At 65.5% G+C, this 20,275-nt stretch overlaps 2 protein-coding genes across 4 annotated transcripts; one reads left to right on the top strand and one right to left on the bottom strand.

Annotated features, from left to right (window-relative positions):
• Positions 1-560: 560 nt before the first annotated feature.
• Positions 561-6,670, bottom strand: LOC144245918 (uncharacterized). 2 transcript variants are annotated; one of them, XM_085572881.1, is made up of 4 exons: positions 6,528-6,670; positions 4,491-4,889; positions 3,274-3,477; positions 561-2,157 (listed from the first exon to the last, which is right to left on the bottom strand). In XM_085572881.1, the coding sequence occupies exons 2-4, from the start codon at positions 4,876-4,878 to the stop codon at positions 1,127-1,129; spliced, it is 1,623 nt and encodes a 540-aa protein (XP_085429007.1). In that variant the 5' UTR covers positions 4,879-4,889; positions 6,528-6,670; the 3' UTR covers positions 561-1,126. The 2 variants fall into 2 exon arrangements, with proteins under 2 accessions (XP_085429007.1, XP_085429009.1); XM_085572883.1 differs by having other exon boundaries at positions 4,491-5,124; positions 6,528-6,633.
• A 5,284-nt stretch (positions 6,671-11,954) lies between these two features.
• LOC116183282 (zinc finger protein 783-like) lies at positions 11,955-18,690 on the top strand. 2 transcript variants are annotated; one of them, XM_085572877.1, is made up of 6 exons: positions 11,955-12,073; positions 12,231-12,635; positions 13,470-13,596; positions 15,172-15,285; positions 15,487-15,597; positions 16,553-18,690. In XM_085572877.1, the coding sequence occupies exons 1-6, from the start codon at positions 12,050-12,052 to the stop codon at positions 17,464-17,466; spliced, it is 1,695 nt and encodes a 564-aa protein (XP_085429003.1). In that variant the 5' UTR covers positions 11,955-12,049; the 3' UTR covers positions 17,467-18,690. The 2 variants fall into 2 exon arrangements, with proteins under 2 accessions (XP_085429003.1, XP_077646169.2); XM_077790043.2 differs by having other exon boundaries at positions 11,957-12,073; positions 15,484-15,597.
• Positions 18,691-20,275: the final 1,585 nt, after the last annotated feature.

Raw genomic sequence — 20,275 nt, 5'->3', positions numbered from 1 at the left:
GGAGGGAGGACACAGGGGGTGCAGGGCTGGCGTGCCCTGGGGACGCTGCACATGCCATGGGGACCTCAGACATTCCCTGGGGACCCTGCACACTGCTGGGGACCTTGGGCGTTCCCTGGGACCCTACACACTGTCCAGGGGTCTTGCATGATGCCAGGAACCCCACACATCCCTGGGGACCCCAAGCATTACTGGGGACACTGCACCTTGCATGGAGACCCCAAATGCTGCTGAGGACCTTGGACAATTTCTGGGAATCCTGCACACACTCTGGGAACGCTGCACAGTGCTTGGGGACCCTGTACACTCCCTGGGGACTCTGCACACTGCTCAAGGGGTCTTGCATGATGGCAGGGACCCCCCACACTCCCTGGGGACACTGGACACTGCAGGGAACCTTGGATAATCCCTCGGGACACTCCAGTAACCTGTCAGGCTGCCTGGGCCCGGCACATTCCTGGGCACGCTCTGAACTTGCTGGGGACACTGCTCACTGCCTGGAGACCCCAAACACTCCTGGGCAAGGCACCCTCCACATTCCCCCCTCACCCCTCTCCAGGTCCGCAGAGCTGCTGCTGCCCAGCCCTGATCCCAGGGCGCTGGGCTGCCCCAAAGGAACGGGGTCGAAGCTCGTCTGTCCCATGGCCTTGTCCCCATCCAGGGCTGCAGAGCCACGGGACAAACGACTCCCCCTGGCCCAGCTCCCGCCCCCACACAGAGATCACACGCAAAACCATCATTTCTGAGTTTTTTTTGGAGGCTTTTTTTTTTTTTTTAATAGAAGTTTTATGGTTATATGCAAATTAGGTCATTAAATGATTTGCATAAAATCTTCGCACGTCAGCGACTAAGTGTTCCTAACTCCCACCCCCCGACAGGTAGTAAATCCTACTGGACTAGCGCCGTCAGGCTGCGCTGTCACGCGTGTCCCCGCGGGCACGGCGGCGTCGCCTCGGGGCGCTCCCGCGCCGGCCCGGAGCGCTCCGAGCCCGCTGGGCAGCGCCGGCCGCCCGCCTCCTGTCCCTTCCCGCGGGGAACGCCCGGGTGCCGCCCGCGTCACCGCTCACCGTCCCGCCGGGGCGGCCGCGGGCTCTCCGTGTCCGTGGCGGAGCGGCTCCCGCCGTCCCTAGCTGTTGGCGAGGAAGAGGCGTCTGTGTCGGGAAGCGGAGCCGCGCGGCCGCCCGCGGCGCCGGCCCCGGCCGCGGTTACCGAAGGGGCTCCGGCTGGGCACGGCGGTGTCTGCCCAGCCGGCGCTCCCGGCCGACGGCTCGGGGAAGCCGGGCTCGGCTTTGGGCTGCTCGAGGAGCGGGCTGGGGTCGCGGCGGGGCTCGGGGGGCGGCGGGGCCGGGCTCTGGCGGGCGCCGGCGCGCTCCTGGCGCAGGTAGCGCAGCTCGTCGCGGATGTCCGTGAGGACGCCGAGCAGGCGGAACTGCAGCTCCCGGTCGCGCGCCCGCTCCTCGCGCTGGGTGGCCCGTTCCTCCTGCCACATGGCCAGCTCCTGGTGGTACAGCTGGTCCCACTGCTCCTCCAGGTCGAGCAGGTGGTGGATGCTAGTCCTCCAGCTCTCGCGGCGGTCCTCGCGCAGCCGGGAGCAGCCCAGCCCGCGGCCGGGGCCGGCGGCGGCCGGGGCGTCTCCGGGCGGGGAGGCGGAGGAGGGCAGCGACTCCTCGGTCAGGGCGCCATGCAGGGGCGAGCGGGCCGGGGGCTCCTCCTCCGCCGGAGCTTTCTCCCAGCTGGGCCCCATCAGTACCCTGGGCAAGGCGCCCACCTCCGGGCCCGGGCCGCCCGCCTGCTCCTCGGGATGCGCCGAGTCGAGCCCGCGGCCCAGGGCGGGCAGGTCGGACACCCCCTCGTGCCCCCAGTCCGAGTGAGCGTCCGCGGGGTTGAGGGAGTCCTCGGGCAGGGAGGTCACGGAGCCCTGGGAGCTGCACCGGCGGATCAGCATGGCCTGGCGGGACAGTTTCATGTCCTCCTCCGCCGACATGGGGGCCTCGGGCCCTGGCTGCATCCCCGCGGCCCCACCGTGGCCTCTCTCCACCTCCCGGCCTTCCCGTTCCTCCTCCTCCGACATGGAGGCGTAGGAGACCAGGGACTCGTTTCGCAGGGATGGGGAGATGGCCGACGCGTCTGGAGTGCGCAGCTCCGGTCCCGACTCGGCTGGGAGAGAAGAGAAACCTCCAGTGAACCACAGCACTGCCCTGGCCCTAGGCCCTCCCCGGCACGTGGATCCCAGTGGATTACCATCCTGACCCAGAGGATCTCCATGCTGACCCAGAGGATTTCCACCCTGACCCAGAGGATCTCCATGCTGATCCAGAGGATTTCCACCCTGACCCAGAGGATCTCCATCCTGACCCAGTGGATCTCCACCCTGACCCAGAGGATCTCCACGCTGACCCAGAGGATCTCCACCCTGACCCAGTGGATCTCCACCCTGACCCAGAGGATCTCCATCCTGACCCAGAGGATTTCCACCCTGACCCAGAGGATCTCCATCCTGACCCAGTGGATCTCCATCCTGACCCAGAGGATCTCCACCCTGACCCAGAGGATCTCCATCCTGACCCAGTGGATCTCCACCCTGACCCAGTGGATCTCCATGCTGACCCAGAGGATCTCCACCCTGACCCAGAGGATCTCCACGCTGACCCAGAGGATCTCCACCCTAACCCAGAGGATCTCCACCCTGACCCAGAGGATCTCCATGCTGACCCAGAGGATCCCCACCCTAACCCAGAGGATCTCCACCCTGACCCAGAGGATCTCCATGCTGACCCAGAGGATCTCCACCCTGACCCAGAGTATCTCCACCCTGACCCAGTGATCTCCACCCTGACCCAGAGGATCTCCACCCTGACCCAGTGGATCTCCATCCTGACCCAGAGGATCTCCATCCTGACCCAGTGGATCTCCATCCTGACCCAGTGGATCTCCATGCTGATCCAGAGGATCTCCATGCTGACCCAGAGGATCTCCACCCTGACCCAGAGGATTTCCACCCTGACCCAGAGGATCTCCATCCTGACTCCACTCCCAGCAGATCCCCATCCAGAACCCCAGAGCCGCTGGATCTTCACCCAAACCCTGCTGCCAGCGGATCTCCATCCAGATCCCACACTTCCCAGCAGATACCCATCCTGACCCAGTGTTTCTCCATTCAGATCAGCAGCGCTCCATCCAGACCCTGTCCCCAGCCAGTCTCCACGCAGACCCTTCACCTCCCAGCCCATCTCCATCCCGCCCTGCTCCCAGCCCGCGCCGCTCCCGCCGTACCGGAGCCGCCCTGCCCCTCTCCTCGGCCGTACTCGCAGCCGCCGGCGGGGTCGGGGCTCTGTCCCGGCAGGCGCGGCACGGCCGAGCCCTCCACGTCGGGCAGGGCCGAGGGCTGCCCGTTGGTGTCGATGTAGATGCTGGGGTGGCTCACGCCGGGCTGCAGGTGCATGAAGGGCTGCTTGGACGCGCCGGGGAAGAACAGATCTGCGGGACACAGAGGATGCGGCCTCAGCCGGAGGGGACACGGCGGCCCCGAGGTACAGATGCTCCCGCGAGGCCACGGCTCAGCCTCACCCGCCCCAGCGCCAGGCTGAGCCCCCAGGGGCCTGACAGCCCCTAGTGCCAGAGAATCATGGGGATGGGGAATAACCTGAGCTGGGAGGGACCCACAGGGATCGCTGATCCAGCTCCTGGCCCTGCACAGACACCCCAAAATCCCACCCTGTGCGTCCCTGGGAGCATTGCCCAAACTCTCCTGGAGCTCTGGCGGGGTTGGAGCTGTGAGCGTTCCCTGGGGAGTCTGGGCAGTGCCCAGCACCCTCTGGGGAAGAACCTTTCCCTGATTTCCAGCCTGACCGTCCCCTGGAACAGCTTCATGCCATTACTCAGGATTTCTTCCTTCAGCCTAGAGCCCTGTGCTTGGCACATGACAGCCAAGTCTGGGCCACATGGACTGAGCCTGTGATGCTGCCAGTGAAACCAGAGAGACCGCTGAAAGCATCCAATTAAAGAAAAGACGAAAGGAGAACAAAAAAGACCCACTCCTGCAAAGCTTGAGGTGTTCCTATGAATCCTGTTGATCTGGCACAGTTTTCCCAGAGAAGCTGTGGCTGCCTCTGGATCTCTGGAAGTGTCCAATGCCAGGCTGGATGGAGCTTGGAGCACCCTGGGATAGTGGAAGGTGTCCCTGCCCATGGCACAGGGTGGAACAGGATAAGCTTTAATGTCCCTTCCAACTCAAACCACTCGGAGTTTTCTACAGCTCACCGATCCCAGGTTATTTCCACGGAGGATTTCTAATCCCAGCACATGCAGTTCCCTACCCTGGTGGCTGGCCCAACAGGACCGTGACTCTGGTGGATGCTACAACCCCAGCACAAACCCCAGAGTCTCTTTGCACAATCCACAACAGCCAGCTGAGAACGTGGCCGGACGTCCCTCAGGGAGCGCAGCCAGCGCTCCGGCCGTCCTCTGCCCGCAGAGCCGCCCCCACTGACCTGGGTCCAGGATGATCTCGGGCTCCGAGTCATGGCTGGCCTGCAGGAAGGTGGAAGCCACCATCTTCTCCAGGGGCGTGAGGCGCGGCTTGTGGAGCGGCCCCCCGGCGCGGTTCATGGGCAGGTGCTTCTTGGAGGTGATCTTCTTCTTGACGTCCAGCCGCAGGTCGCGCCACTTGTGCTTGAGGTCGTCGATGGAGCGCTCGGTGTAGCCCAGGAAGTTGACGCGGCTTTGGATTTGGGTCCAGAGCTGCTTCCGCCGCACGGGGTGAGCCCGCAGGGCCTCGGACCCGTACAGGGCGCTGAAATGCCGGACCACATTCCAGACCAGCGTCTCGGTCTCGTCATTGGAGAAGTTGGCCTTCCTCTTCCGGCCAGACGCTGGCATCGCCTGCGAGGCTGCGGCAGAGGTGGAAGGGGCACAATTGAACCTCGGTCCCCACTCCTCTCTGTCAGCTCCTGGGGGGAACATGGGGCTGCGGGAGCCCGAGGGAGCCGCGGAGGAGGGAGCCGAAGCAAGAGCCCCGGAGGCATCCATGGCAGGGGAGGCTTGGGCCGGGGAGGATCTAAAGAGCCGCTTCGGCACAGCACGCGGCACGGGCGCACCGCATCGCCTCGCCCGGCTCGAGGGCACCTGGGAGGGGAGAAAAGGAAAGGGCAGCGGTGGCTGGTGGCAGCGCGGGGGGACGGCGAGGGTCCCCCGGCTCTCTCCAGCCAGAGGCAGCCGGGAGCCCCCCGGCAGCCGCCACGGGGGCCGCGGGCGGGGACGTGGCCGTGCCGCGGGTCAGCACCGCGGTGAGGGGCCGTGGCGAGCGCCTCGGGCACGGCACCAGCCTCACAGGGTGCCTCAGAGCACCTCAGGGCCGGGCTGAGGGTGATGGGGACACCTCAAGGCCACGGCAAGGGGCTCCTGGAAATGCTGGCCAGGGTGGGGAAAGTCTTGGGCATGATGAGCACTTCATGTTCCCAGCCGAGGCCTCGGGGACACAGCACTGACTAAGACCTGAAGGACAGGTCCAGGGGCCTTGGCCACAGGGAGAACCTCAAGGCCAGGGTGAAGACCTTGGACAAGAAGCAGCCTTGGCAAGGGTCTTGGCCATGGTGAGAACATCAAGAGCCCTGTGAACACCTCAAGCACCCGCTGAGAACCTTGGAGTCATGGTGAAACCCACGGCCACAGTAAGAGCCCCAAGGCAAAGGCATCATGGAAGGCCTTGGCTATGGTGAGCAGCTCAAGCTCGCAGTGAGCACCCTGGCACTCGGGCAATGACCAAGGCCACGGCAAGTGCTGCAAGGCCGTGGTGAAGACCTCGGCCATGACGAGCACCTGAAGAGCCCAGGGAGGAGCTCGGCGCCACAGAAAAGACCTTGACTATGGTGAACACCCCAAGCTCCCAGCAAAGACCTTGTGGACACTGCAAACACCTCGGCCACAGCGCACACCTGGAGCTCCCAGTGACCGCCCTGGGGCCACGGCAAAGAGCCCGGCCGTGGCAAACACCGCGGCCACGGTGAGCAGCCCGAACTCCTCGTGAGGAACTCGGGACCACATCAAAAACCCTGGCCCGCAGCAAGTGCTCCAGGGCCATGAAGAAGCCCTCGGCCATGGTGCACACCTGGGCAGGTGTGCGCACCTCGAGCTCCCACGAGGAGCACGGCGGCACAGCAAAGACCTCTGCGCCCACCCGAAGCCACCCACCGACCCCCGGCGAGCCCCGGGAGCAGCGCAGCAGCCCGGTGCAGAGCCCGCAGCCCCGCGGGGCCCCCGCCGTGCCCCGGGCCCCCTCCCCATCCCCGGGACCCCGGCGGCGCCCGCGGCCTCGGGGCGCCCGCCGCGGGCCCGGGGGCTGCGCGCTGCCCTGCCCCGGCTTTGTCCGCGCTGCTCCCACCGGGGACAAAGCGGCCGGGCCGGGGCCTGCCCCGCGGACCCCCCCCATTCGGGATCCCGCCGCGGGCGGCTGCGCGGGGCAGGCACCGGCCGCCGCCCCGCCGCCGCGCCCGGCCCGCCGGCAGCCCCGGCCCCGGGGCAGCGCTTACCTGCGCCGGGGCGGGCGTGCGGGGCGCGGGGGGCGCGGAGCGGGGCCCCGGCGGCGGCGGGAGGGGGGGCTCAGGTCCGGCGGCGGGTAATGGCTCCCGCCTCGGCGGAACTCGCCTGCATTTCCTCCGGGCCCTGCGCGGGCCCTGCGCCGCCGCGGCCGCGCGCGCCCCCTGGCGGCACCGCCGCCAACCGCGGGGCGGCACCGCGCGCCGGGACGGCCCCGGGAGGGAGGGACGGAGGGAGGGGAGGGACAGCACACCGGGAGGGGACAGCGGGACACCGGGAGGGGACAGCACAACGGGAGGGGACAGCGGGACCGCACACCGGGAGGGGACAGCGGGACACCGGGAGGGGACAGCACAACGGGAGGGGACAGCGGGACACCGGGAGGGGACAGCACAACGGGAGGGGACAGCACAACGGGAGGGGACAGCACAACGGGAGGGGACAGCCGGACAGCACACCGGGATCGCACAGCGGGACACCGGGAGGGGACAGCACAACGGGAGGGACAGCCCCGAGGGAGGGACAGCACACCGGGAGGGGACAGCGGGACACCGGGAGGGGACAGCACAATGGGAGGGGACAGCGGGACACCGGGAGGGGACAGCACAATGGGAGGGGACAGCCGGACAGCACACCGGGATCGCACAGCGGGACACCGGGAGGGGACAGCACAACGGGAGGGGACAGCGGGACCGCACACCGGGACCGCACAGCGGGACACCGGGAGGGGACAGCACAACGGGAGGGGACAGCGGGACACCGGGAGGGGACAGCACAACGGGAGGGGACAGCGGGACCGCACACCGGGACCGCACACCGGGACAGCGGGAGGGGAGGGACGGCGGGAGGGACAGCACACCGGGAGAGAACACCCGGACAGCACACCGGGACAGCACAGCGGGACACCGGGAGAGGAGGGAAAGCACACCGGGAGGGGACAGCGGGACCGCACACCGGGACAGCGGGAGGGAAGGGACACCACAGCGGAACACCGGGAGGGGACACCCGGAGGGGACAGCACAACGGGAGAGGACGGCGGGAGGGGACAGCACACCGGGACAGCACAGCGGGACAGCACAGTGGGACAGCGGGAGGAGACAGCACAGCGGGAGGGACAGCCCCGAGGGAGGGACAGCACACCGGGACATCCCCCCGGGAGGAGACATCCCACCGGGACCGGACAGCCCTGCGGGAGGGAAGGAACAGCCCTGCGGGAGGGACAGCCCACCGGGAGGGGACATCCCCGCGGGAGGAGACATCCCACCGGGACCAGACAGCCCACCGGGACGGGACATCCCACCGGCACCGGATATCCCACCGGCACGGGGCAGCCTCGTGGGAGGGGACATCCCTGCATTCCACTCGAGGGGACGGCGGGTACCCGCTGCGGATGTATCCCCACGGGGGTCCCCTCGGGGTGGTCCATCCCTGTACCCCAGTCCCGAGAGCACCGCGGGTGCCCCTGTGGGGCTGTGTCCCCGTGGGGATCTCGCCATGCACCCTCGGGGAGGCGCATCCCATGGGAGTCCCATCCCTGTGCACCCCCATGCCGGGGTGTCCCCGTGGGGAGCCCCCCGTGCAGGAGCCCCTGCGTCCCCCCACTTTGCCAGCCGTGGTTGTGCATCCCTGTGGGGTTGCTGCCCCCCATACCTGCATTCCCTATAACAGCACCCCGCTCTCCCGGGTGCTTCACACCCACCCGTGACCCTGTATCTGTGTGGGGATCCCCCTGTGGCCTCCATCCCAGTACCCGCTGGGCCTGTGGAGACACCTCTGTCCCTGCCTGGTGGCCTGGTGGCCTCCAGCTGTCCCTGACCTGCTGCAGACAAGCAGAGTCATCCCTGCACCCCATCCCACCTCAGGGACCCTGGTGTGGGGCACAGAGTGCACAGTGCACACGGGGGGCTGCGCAGGGGACCCCAGGGTGGCGGTGGGTGCCACCAAGGCTGGCACAGCCAGGACAGGGTGATCAGCCAGGTCCTCACTGCGCACAGGTGCTGCCATGGCCCTGGTACCTGGGTGGGGATGGCACAGCTCGGGGTGGCTGTGGGGGGCACGGTGTTCCCAGGAGGAGAAGGGGGGTTTGGGGTGGCCCCGCTGCTCCCGGGAGCCCTGCGGAGCTCTGCCCCATTCACAGAGGATGTGACAGCAGAATAAAACCACCCGTGCTTCGCTTTGCTGAATTCCAGCTTTTTAATGCCTGTAACAATCCTCTGGGCACCACGTGGTGACAGCAGCCGGAGGCACCCGATTCCCCCATGGGAAGGAGCTGCTGTCCCCGCACGGGGACACCCCGGCACCACCCACATCCCCCCACAGCAGCCACAACTGCCCCACTCAGGGCAAATCCCTGCTGGCAGAAGCTCCACACCGTTTCCTGCTGGCTGCAGCAGCCACTCCCTGGGAGAAGGTTCTGGCGGCAGCAGGTTTGTGTCCCCAGCACTGCCACTGCCCCACGGGTGACACCCAGAGCGTGGCAGCTCCGCATGGGGCCATCCAGAGCCACGGCAAACCGCACGGCACAACTGCAGGGAACAGCTGGTGACGGCCCCAAGGAGCACCGGCCCCTCTCCCGGGTCACTGCTGGGGAGGGCTGTCCCCGGGGAAGGCTCGCCCCGCGCCGGCTGACACCATGTGCACCGCGTCCTCCAGCTCGTAGAAGGCCTGGAAGAGGTCCGGCGAGGTGGCCTGGCACTCCAGGTACCTCCGCAGCGTGGCCAGGCTCCTCCAGACCTCCCGCTCCGAGGGGCAGGGCGGCACGGCCGCCAGCTCGCCCGCATCCTTGCCCTCCACCATGCCCTCGTCCCCGTCCGCCTCCGCCGGGTCCCCGTCGCGCTCCAGCCGCTCCCGGCTGGGCAGGCCGGGCGCCGAGCTCAGGGCCACGGCCTCGGCGCCCGCGTCAGGGGTGAAGCCGGCGGCGCGGAAGCAGCCGGCGATGAGCCCCGGTTGAACATCGCCCCAGGCTTGCGCCAGCATGTGCAGCACATCCAGCAGGCTGGGCTGCCCCGCGCCGCGCTCCGCCGGCAGCCACCGCAGCAGCCGGCGCCGGTAGTGGCCCTTGAGGTCGCCGGCGATGCCGCGGTCCAGCGGCTGGGCCAGGGCGGCGGCCGGCGGGACGAAGACCATCCTGACGTTGGACAGCTGGAGGTAGGGGTGCGCCTCGTGCTTGGCCAGCAGGAGCAGGACGCTCTTGCCCCGCCGCCGCATCCCCTCGTTGAACTCCTGCAGCCACTCGGCGAAGAGCGGGGCGGTCAGGCCGGCCAGGCTGCCGGCGCGGTAGCTCCACGGCATCTGCTCCAGGTTGACGCCCCGCAGGCAGCGCGGCCGGGGGCTGTCCCCCACCGCCCGCAGCGGCACCTTCTCCGAGCCGCTGGCGTTGGCGCAGAGCAGCAGCGTCAGCCGCTCGCCGGGGTTCTCGCCCTTACCGGGGGCGCCGGCCGGCAGCGGCACCGCGGTCTCCCCGCAGGCGAAGATCTCGGCAGGCGTGTAGCTGCGGAGGAGCCCGGGCAGCACCGCACCGGCCCAGTGCTCCGCCGTGGGCTGCTCCGCGTCCCCTTTCTCCGCCGGCGGCTTCTTGCCGGCGAGGCCGTGGCGAGCGCCCAGGCGAGCCAGCCAGCCGCCGCTGGGCTCGGGCCGGGCCAGCTGCCTGGCCCTGAGCTGCAGCAGCGGGCGGCCCACGGGCAGGTCGGCGGCACGGGCACCCTCCACCCAGCGCAGCAGCGCGGCCTCCAGCGCCGCGTCCTTCCCCTCCCGCTTGCGCTTGCGCTCGGGGTCGCCGTTGCGGTGCCACTCGCTCAGGATGCGCTCCTTGTTCTTGATGATGCGGCAGATCTGGGGCTGCGACACCCCGAAGCGCTTGGCCAGCTCGCTCTGCGACACCTTGGGGCCTTCCAGCATCTCCAGCACTCGCACCTTCTCGGTCAGCGACAGCTCCTTCCGCTCCTTTCGAGGCGCCGCCGTCGCTCCCTCCGCCGCGCCCGGGGAGCGCCCGGTGCAGGGGCCCGGCCGGTGGGGGCTGCCCGCGGCCCCCAGCCCCGCCGGCTCGGCGAGGCCTCTCCCGCAGCGGCCGCAGGCGTAGCCGAGCTCCGTGCCGCGCCCCAGCCGGTGCCGCACCAGGTCCGGCTTCTGCCCGATGCCTCGGCCGCACTCGGCACAATCCAGCGGCGGCTCCCCGGGCCGGCAGCGGCGGCTCTCGAAGGCGGGGGGCGCGGCGACGAACCCCCCGTTACCGGCACCGGGATTCGGCTCCGGCTCGTGGAGGCCGCAGTAGCTGCAGCCGCGTTCCCGCAGCGGGACGACGAAGTCGGCGGGGCCGGCGTGGCAGGACGGGGGCGAGCGGGGCGGCGGGGACACCCGGTCCTCGCTCTTCACCTCCTTCCCCTGCCAGTCCCCTGCGGAGACAGGAGCGCGTTGCGGAGTGGCCGCCCCACCGGGAATGCCGCGGGAGCACGCCGGCCCGGTGCCCGGCTCCTGCTCCCGGTCCCAGCTGGCCAGCATCCCGCCCGTCCCCGTGTCCCGCTCACCCTGGGAGGGGCCGGCGGGGGCCGCGTGGGGCCGGGGGCTCTGCTGCCCCCCGTAACGCCCCGCTGCCGCCGCCACCCCCTCGTCCCCTCGCTCCACCTCGGCCAGGATGTCGGGTTTGGTGATGGCGTAACCTGTGACAGAGACAAGAGGAGGGACAGCCGGTGAAGCCTGCGGCCGTGCCAATGGACATGCCACCAGAGATGCCAACAGGCCAAGGCTGGCTGCCCGGGGTGATGGGTACAGGCAGCCGGTGTGGTCCCGTGGTGACCCCAGAGCCACCCCGTCACCTCCTGCTCCCGGTATCAACCCGGTGAGAGCGCCGGTCTCGCTCATGGCCCGGCCACGACCGGCGGTACGAGGAGCGGTGCCGGGATGGCCCCGGTGCCTCACCCAGCTCGACGGGATGCTGGCGGTCCTCCTTCATGGCACCGGCACCGTCCCGGTCGTCGGGAAAGGCGGCGGCAGCTGCTCCGGGTACTGCTCCCGCCGAGGCCTCAGCAGCGCGAGGGATGGCGGTGACGGAGTGATGCCGCACCGGGATGACGACGCGCGGCCGTGCGGCGGAACGCGGCGTCGGCGGTGCCCGTGGGGGCCGGTGGCGGGGCCGCCGAGCCCCGGTGGGCCGCGGTGGCGTTGCCGCACCTGTCGCCGTCCCTCTCCCCGTCCCCTCCTGCCCGCTCGGTCCCGCCCGGTGCCGCCCCCGCCCCGCGCGGCCCCGCTACCGGCGGCGGGAGCGTGCGTGACGCCGGGCCCCGCCCCCTCCGAGCGCTCCGCCCCCCGATTGGCCGCGCCGCCGCCCAATGGGCGCGCGGTCCGCCCGCCGCCGGGGGTCGCTGTGGCGCCGGGCGCCGCCGCCGCCGCTCCCAGCGCGCCCCGCGCCCTCGGCATGGCCGCTCCGCCCCGCCGCTGCTGAGCCGCCGCCGCCGCCGCCCGGCCCCGCCGCCCGCCCGCCCGCGCCGCCGCCCGCCCCGCCCGCGCCGCCCCCCGCGCCATGGCCGACTGGGCCCCCGCTGAGGTAAGCGCCGCCGCCGCCCCCCGCCTCCTCCGCCGGCCGCCGCCCCCCGGCCCGCCCGGCCCCGCGTCCCGCCCCCCCCCTCCCTCCCGCGGGCTGCGGGCGCGTCCCCGCGCTGCCCGGCGCGTCCCCGCGCTGACCGGCGCGCCTTCCCCGCCAGGAGCTGGAGTGCATGATGGAGCCCCAGGAGCTCGGCCTGGAGCAGCCGCTGCCCGCCCCCGAGCAGGGCCCCCCCGGCGGCGGCGAGGCCGAGCTGCCGGCCGCCGAGATCTCCCTGACGCTGGTCACCGAGATCCAGGCCGTGGACAGGAAGGTGGACACCCAGGCCGCGCAGCTGATGAACCTGGAGGGCAGGATGAGGATGGCGGAGACGAAGCTGATCGGCTGCGAGAAGACGGCGGTGGAGTTCGGGAACCAGCTGGAGAGCAAGTGGACGGCGCTGGGCACCCTCATCCAGGAGTACGGGCAGCTGCAGAAGCGCCTGGAGAACATGGAGAACCTGCTGAAGAACAGGAACTTCTGGATCCTGAGGCTGCCCCCGGGGGCAAAAGGGGAAGTGCCCAAGGTAACGGTTTGCTGCTCCCCGCTGCAAAAGGTGGCTATTCTGTACACAGGTTATTCTGTACATATGCTGGGCTCAGAATCCCATGCCCTGCACTCACAGCCCCGTATCCTGAGTTCACAGCCCATATCCCGATAGCTCAATGCCCTGCACAGCCCCATGTCCTGCACTGACAGCCTCATCCCTGCAGTGGCAGCCCTGTTTCCTGTGAACTCCCAGCCCTCAGCGTGTGTGTACTGATAGCCCCATCTCCTGTGCACTGACAGCCCTATCCCTGCAATGACAGCCTGATCCCTGCACTCACAGTCGCATTTTGGGAGAGCTGCAGTGCTGAGAGCAGTTCATGGCTCCCCCACAGCCCTGTCTTCCCTTCAGTGCCCAAAGCACCAAAGCACAGGTCCCGCTGTGTTGATTATGCCCCACTCCTGCGCCTGTGATCTGGGAGGGATGTCTCAAATCCCTGTGTTTGGGTCACGTGGAATTTTGTGGCTCAGCCCTGTGTAACTGGGAAGGCTTGGGAACATCCCCAGGGGCTGTTCAGAGGTGATGGGCAGCAGAATTGTGTCAAAAAAGAGGTGAAAACAAGTGCTGTGCACTTGGTATCGCCTGTGACAGGAGGAGGCTGAGCAGAGGGAGGTGACAGGCGAGTGACAGGGGAAATCCTTGTCGGGTCCCTTGAGGGATGAGGAGCGTGAGACACGTGGGAAGGAGCAGAAGTTCCTGCCTGGGAGCATCCTGCACAATGCTCGAAGAGTTTGAGCGAGAAAATCGAATGAGAAAACGTCCCCAGGTGTTTTCTTAAATGAGACACAAACCCTGTGGTGCTGCTCCTTGCAGGTCCCCGTGGCCTTCAACGACGCCTCGTTTAACTTCTCTGAGGAGGAGTGGAAGAGCCTCAATGAGTGGCAGAAGGAGCTCTACAGGCACATCATGAAAGGCAACTACGAGGCCGTCATCTCCATGGGTAACGACGGGCCAGGGTTTGCCCTCAGCCTCCCGGCACAGAGTTTTCCTGGGAACTGGTGGATGGAAGCAGCAGTGTGTCCTGCAGGATCAGGGAGGGGGTGGTGTGCTCTGGGGAGGTGTTCCACAGCCCTGGCAGTGAGTTCAGCCCTCACAGCCATGCTGAGGGTGGAAGGACGTGGCTCCCTGATGGTCCCTGCGGGCCAGCGAGTGCTGGGATTGTGAGGAGGAGGAGGAGGGCAGGTGAGAGCACCCTCAATCCAAGCAAAGCTGGGGAAGAGGGAAGTTCCTTTGTCACGCCAAGGTCCACAGATCCACTGCGCTGGGTGCATCAGCCCGCTGGCTGCTTGGGGCAGCGGAGGGTGCCCTGTGCCCTGCCTCTGAGGTTCCTTCCAGCCCTTTCCATGGGGAGTTGTGCCGACTTCCCTTTCCTATCCCACGAGGGAGAAGTGACGTTTGCCTGGTGCTCTGTCCAGCCCCAGGGAGCGAGTCCTGCTCGAGGTGCTGCGGGCTCTGCTGGGGCAGAGCTGGGGAGAAGCAGTGGCTGAGGGCGAGCTCTGCCTCCTGCCTTCCCCTCAGCAGCTCAGGGCAGTGCATTCCCAGCCAAAGGAACGCGCTCCGCTCGCTCCTGCCAGTCCTGGCCGCGGCAGTTCCCTCTGGGGAACGCGTTGCCTTCACAGCATGTTCCAGACATGACCTTGCCTTGGCTGGACCGGGGGTGGGAGCGCAGACGCCGTCCCTGGTAGCCAGACACTTCCCTGTGCCGAGTCCAGGCTCATCTGCCTCCCTGCCATCCAGCTCTGCCCAATCCAGGCCTTTTCTGCTATTTTTTTCCCGAGGTTTCCTGCAGTCCCTGTGTGCCAGGGAGAAAGGTGGAGGGTAACCACAGCCCCATTCTCCTGTTTTCAAACCAGTCCCGTGTCCTGCTCCTGTGGCACAGGAATGCAGCTGTCCTGCTGCTGCAGGGGATCTGGGATCTGAGCCTGGAGCTTAGAGAGACGTAGCTGTGCTTCATCCCAAGGTTTCCCTTGAGAAACGAGTAAAGCAAACAGATCCACCAGAGCGAGGTGGAATTTAACCCCCAGGGCCTCCCACGTGTCTGGAAGTGAAGTTTTCTGCTCTCCGCCCGAGGAGAGATGGTGATTGTCCCCTTTCCCCCACCAAAATCCGCGAGCAGCCCGGGACTCGGACGAGTAGGACGGAGCGGTCCTGGCTGGAGGGAACCGCACGGGGAGGGCAGTGCTGGCAGCTCTGCTGCTGCCTCCCGAGCTGAAGCCCCCATTGTAATGGATCCGCGGACCTTAGCGGAGAGGAGAAGACAGGAGAGCCTGCAGGTAAGCCTGGATGCCTTTTCTTACTGTCCTCCTCACGCTGCAGGCTGGGAGGTGCTCCTCACCTGAGCAGAGTGTGCTCCTGCATCCAGGGCCCACGCAAGGTGAGCGGGGCAGAGGGCTGAGAGCAGCTTCCTAAGCCTCTCCCGTTCATTTTCCAGCGAAGGAAGGTTGGTGGGCAAAAGCTGCAGAGTTGCTCTCCCACCGGGGCAGGGGAAACATTCTCATCTTCTTTTTATGTGCAGACGCTGCCATTTCCAAGCCTGATCTGCTGACACGGATTGAGCAGGGAGAGGATCCCAACGCTGAGGATCAGGAGGACTCCGAGGGAGGAGAGACCCCCACGGACCCCAGCACTGGTGAGCCACGAGATTCCTGGGACTCAAGGGGCAGGTAGATGCAGATGCGGGGCTGTTGTGTTTTGTCAGCTCTCTCCTCAGGTATTGGGGACTTTGCTTTTCCACTTGTCTCCCACCTGATGCATCTCTCTCTCCTGGAATCCTCTAAAGCAGCTGGAAGGTTGGAGTGTAACTCCTGCTCTTTTCTCTTGCACTCAGAAGAATTTTTCTTCCCTGGGCCTGATGACAGCTCATGGGGTAAATATGAAGAGACTCTGGCTGAAAGCCACGAAGGCTCTGAGGAAGAGGAGAGCATGGAGGTCTCCGGTACATGTGAGTGTGCTGAGCTGCTATGGGAAGTGTCCCTTGCCTAGATGTGCTTTTGGCTTCCCAGCCTAATTCCCAGAAGCAGCTCAGTTTTTCTGGATGATGCTTTTCCAGAATTTCAGGAAGTTGCTTTGAGTCAGTTTATACCATGGGAGATCCTTCACCCTCAGGCGCTGTCCAAGCCCATGAGGAAAAGAAGTTTTATTCCCATTTCCTCCATTTTTTGGGCTTTATCCTAAAGCTCAAGTTCTTAAAGACCTGTCCTGTTTCAGGAACCCTCTTTTTTTCTCTGGCTACCTGCCTATAACTAGATTATATATTTAATATTATATTACAATATAATTGAAAGCAGGAAGTTGCCAGAGTGTGTCTAGAAAAGGAAATGGACTTGGGGAAGTGTCTGGAACTACAGGATTAGCTGAGGGAGCTGGAAAGGGGCTCAGCCTGGAGAAAAGGGGGCTTAGGGGGGACCCTGTGGCTCTGCACAGCTCCTGACAGGAGGGGACAGCCGGGGGGTCGGGCTCTGCTCCAGGGAACAGGGACAGGAGGAGAGGGAACGGCCTCAGGCTGGGCCAGGGGAGGCTCAGGGTGGATATTGGGAAAATTCATCCCCAAAAGGGGTTGTTACACATTGGGACTGCCCAGAGCAGTGGTGGAGTCTCCATTGCTGGAGGGATGTAACATCCATGTGGATGTGGCACTTGGGGAGATGGTTCGGGGTGGCCTTGGCAGTGCTGGGACTTAATAATTTCCGAGGTCTTTTTCAACCTCAACAATTCCAAGATTCCGAGTCAAGTCCCTCTGGGCAGAGTAGGTGCTCCCAGCCGGACTCGCAGCCCCGTCAGTGCCAGGCTCTGAGCTGGGTGTGCACAGCAGAGACCACCTGTGTCCCAAGGGAACCGAGTAAATAGCAGCCCAGTCCTTGCCTCCCCGAATGACACGAGTGTCTCTGCTCCGCCAGACAAACAGCCGTGCGATGAGGAAGGCTCCGAGAGCCTGGAGCTTTCCAGGTCGTTGACAGGAAAGTGGGAAGAAGAGGTTTTCTCCAACCCGGAGGAGGAGGTGCAATCGAGCAGCAAGAGCCAGAGCGGCTCGGCCCCGCCGCAGCGAACGGCGACGGGCAACGGGCTGAGGCGCTCGGTGCGCCGCGGGAGAGACTTGGCCAAGAAGGATCCCGAGGAGGCGGCGGCCGACAAGGGGCCCTACATCTGCTGCGAGTGCGGCCAGAGCTTCCTGGACAAGCAGCTCTTCGCCACCCACCAGAAGGCGCACGCCAGCGAGGAGGCCTGCACGTCCCTGGAGCGCGGCGAGAGCTTCCGGCAGAAATCCAAAGCCAAGGGCCAGGGCCCCTCCCGCTCCAAAGCGTCCAAGCGCCCCGACGGAGAGAAGAGCTCGGGATTCAAGTACGGCTTCGTCAGGCACCAGGTGAACAACATGGTGGAGAGGCCCTACACCTGCTCCCAGTGCAAGGAGAGCTTCAGCCTGGAAGTGAGTCTGATCCTGCACCAGAAGCTGCACACGGGGAAGGGCGACGGGCCGCTGACGTGCACCTACTGCGGGAAGGACTTCCGAGACCTCTCCAAAGCCATCCGCCACCAGCGCATCCACACCGGGGAGAGGCCCTACCAGTGCACCGAGTGCGGCAAGAGCTTCATCCGGCGGGACCACCTGCTCAAGCACTGGCGGGTGCACACCGGGGAGACCCCCTACCAGTGCCCCGTCTGCGGGAAGCACTTCCGCTACAAAGAGTCCCTGAATTGCCACCAGAAAATCCACTCCCGCAACCCGCGGCCCGGGGAGGATTCCCAGCACAACCTGGGCTCGGCGGGCACCCAGACCGACCACTTCTGCGTGAAAAAAGAGACTAAGCAGTAGCCGAGGTGGGGCCGGGGCAGGAGGGCTCGCGGTGACCGTGACGGTCTGGCAGGTGGACGTGCAGCATGATGGCAGGTGACTTGTATCGCAGCTAATCCGTGTGGTCATGCTACGAAGCCCGCTTTGGTGAAGCATCCAAGGAATTCCTCTTAAAGACTCTGCTCGGCCAGCCCAGGCAGCTCTGGGACCCCGCGGGGTTCCGTGGCGCTCCCACCGCGGCGCAGGCCCCGTGCTCGCTGTTCCCTACGCAGGGTTGGATTCTGCCTGTAGAGAATAATCCCGAGCGATTTCTCTGGGGTCCGTATTTAGCAGGTGTTCCCCCACCTATCTTTGTGCATATTCAGGAGTGACAAGCTTTCGCTTTCTTTTTTCCACTCGTTTCACTGCAAGGCTGGAAGCGCGAGGAGGGAGGGAGGGAAGGAAGGTGCCGCTCCCGGCCGGCCGCCCGCTCCCGCTGCGTCGCCGTGTCCCGAAAGGCTGCCAGGCCAGGACTGGGAGGAAGGCAGGAGAGGCGAGGCAGAGAGGTGCTCAGGGCACGACCCACGCGGGATTTGTGGAAGGCGGAAAAGCGGAGAGGAGAGCGCGGCAAGGAGCGGGGTGAGATGAAGCAGGTGCAGGAGAAAGGGGCTGAGGACTTTGGAGCAGGAGGAGTCGGGAAGGGCAGCGTTTGGAGGCGCGCTGGGTCGCTCACACGAGGAGGAGGACACGTCTCCGTTCTTGGCAAGGGTGTCGCTGGCACCAGCCGGGCTGTGGTTCCCCTCTGGCCCGGGGGAACGGCGCCGCTGGGCCGACACGCAGACTCCTGACAATGAAGGTGATTTTATTATTATTTTTTAACTGGGTTTGGTCTCACTCAGGTAAGTCAGACGAGTGAAAGCAGCTTCTCCTAACCCCTGTAAAGAGCTGTTTGGTTTTTAGTTAACCTAGAAGTAGTCCTATTATTATTATTAATTATTATTATTATTATTAATTATGATGATGATAATACTACAAGGAAAGGTGTGACACTATATTTCACAGTTGCTCTAAAACACTTCCATGTATGCGATAACCGCCCGGAGTTTTCCAGCCATTTGTGTAAATATTGGATGACTTCTGGAGCTGTTGGTGTTGTTCTGAGGTGGCTGTAAGTGTCTCTTCGCTCTGTATCGTCAGCTGCTGATTCGTGACCGTGTTTTGTAATAACTTTTGTAAAGTCTGTCAATACAGTGTTTCCATTCTGAACTCCGTGTCTGCCCTTGGCGGGGACCTGCAGCTCCCTCACCCCGCTCCTGGCCGGGAGCTTTTCCAGGGAATTGGGGAGTAGGTGAGCAGCACAAGCCCAGCTGAGCTGGAGAGCCAGGCCTGGCAGAGGAGGCTGCTCTGGGATGCTGCAGCTGGGATTGGTGCTTTTAACTTAATTTGGGGTTGTGCTCCAGGAGCCAGCCTGTGCCACAAACAGCTGAGGAACCCTTGGATCCGTGGTGGGATGGAGCTGGGATAGCCCACACCAGGGTGAGGGACAGGGAGAAGCGCTGGTGGCTGTGGCCAGCTGGGAGCTGGGATCATGGAATCAAAGAACGGCCTGGCTTGGAAGGGGATTCATAGGGTGCTCAGCTGGTGCCACACACCGGGTGTTCTTTCCTTCCAGGTTCCCTCTCAGCCCAGCATTCCCCAGGCTCTGCCAGAGCCCAGGACACAGAGACAGTTCCCTCTCCCTACCAGAGACCCCACGAGTTCCAAGGAGGCCCAGGGGTTGTTCCAGCTTGGGACCTGGTGTGGGAGGGGAGAGGGCAGCCCTTGGGTCAGAGCCACCACGGGGATGTGGCACTTGGGGTCCACAGAGACCAGGGGGTGCCAAAGTCCCTCAGCCATCCCAACCTGTGCTGGGGGCCTGGGGGGATAGAGTGGGTGACCCCAAAGAAACCCCAATGCTCTGAGTGACCCCAGTGAATCCCCCATGTTCTGAGTGACCCCAGTGAATCCCCCCGTGCTCCGATTGACCCCAGTGAATCCATTCTCTGAGTGACCCCAAAGAAACCCCCATGCTCCGATTGACCCCAGTGAATCCATTCTCTGAGTGACCCCAAAGAAAGCCCCATGCTCCGATTGACCCCAGTGAATTCATTCTCTGAGTGACCCCAAAGAAACCCCCATGCTCCGATTGACCCCAGTGAATCCATTCTCTGAGTGACCCCAAAGAAACCCCCATGCTCCGATTGACCCCAGTGAATCCATTCTCTGAGTGACCCCAATGAATCCCCCATGTTCTGAGTGACCCCAGTGAATCCCCCCATGCTCTGAGTGACCCCAGTGAATCCCCCCATGCTCTGAGTGACCCAAATGAATCCCCCACACTCGAGCCTCTCCATGGAATGGGGCTGCCCCACGTGGGCATGGAGATGCTGGAGATGTTGGGGTGGTTTGTGACAGCGTGGGGCCTCCCACAGCTGGGGTCAGGCACTCCCACTGCACTGGGGTGTACAAACCCCAGGCAGGGAACTCCATCCCAGAGCTGCTCCTGGGTTCCCCTCCCAATGGATCAGCCCCCGGACAGGAGTTGTGGATCCCTGGCACAGCCCAAGAGGGGCCTGGACAGGGGTTCTTTAACTGGGGGTCCCCACCTGCTGTCACACCCCTGTCCTCCCCCAAGCCCAGGTGACCCATCCCACGTGTCCTCTCCCTTTTTCCCACAAACAAAAAGAATTTCCTGCCCTTCCCTGCACTCAGTGTCACCAGCTTCCCCCCCAGGGTGTGCCAGGGCTGTGCCAGAGCAGGCAGGGATGGGACTGGGGTGGGGTGGGATGGAGCAGGGCAGGTGGGATACGGA

This window comes from Lonchura striata, chromosome 2, assembly GCF_050655825.1.
Source record: "Lonchura striata isolate lonStrDom1 chromosome 2, ASM5065582v1, whole genome shotgun sequence".
Classification (NCBI taxonomy): domain Eukaryota; kingdom Metazoa; phylum Chordata; class Aves; order Passeriformes; family Estrildidae; genus Lonchura; species Lonchura striata.
This window is presented reverse-complemented; position numbering and strand designations above follow the sequence as displayed.

Bases quoted from the DNA above. Each gene is read 5' to 3' on its own strand.
- LOC116183282 (XM_077790043.2), top strand. From the start codon at position 12,050: ATGGCCGACTGGGCCCCCGCTGAG. The intron at 12,636-13,469 runs GTAACGGTTTGC...TGCTCCTTGCAG, and splicing joins CAAAAGGGGAAGTGCCCAAG to GTCCCCGTGGCCTTCAACGA. The intron at 15,286-15,483 runs GTGAGCCACGAG...TCTTGCACTCAG, and splicing joins CCCCACGGACCCCAGCACTG to AAGAATTTTTCTTCCCTGGG.
- LOC144245918 (XM_085572883.1), bottom strand. From the start codon at position 5,028: ATGGATGCCTCCGGGGCTCTTGCTTCGGCTCCCTCCTCCGCGGCTCCC. The intron at 3,478-4,490 runs GTCAGTGGGGGC...TGTGTCCCGCAG, and splicing joins CGAGATCATCCTGGACCCAG to ATCTGTTCTTCCCCGGCGCG. The intron at 2,158-3,273 runs GTACGGCGGGAG...CTTCTCTCCCAG, and splicing joins AGAGGGGCAGGGCGGCTCCG to CCGAGTCGGGACCGGAGCTG.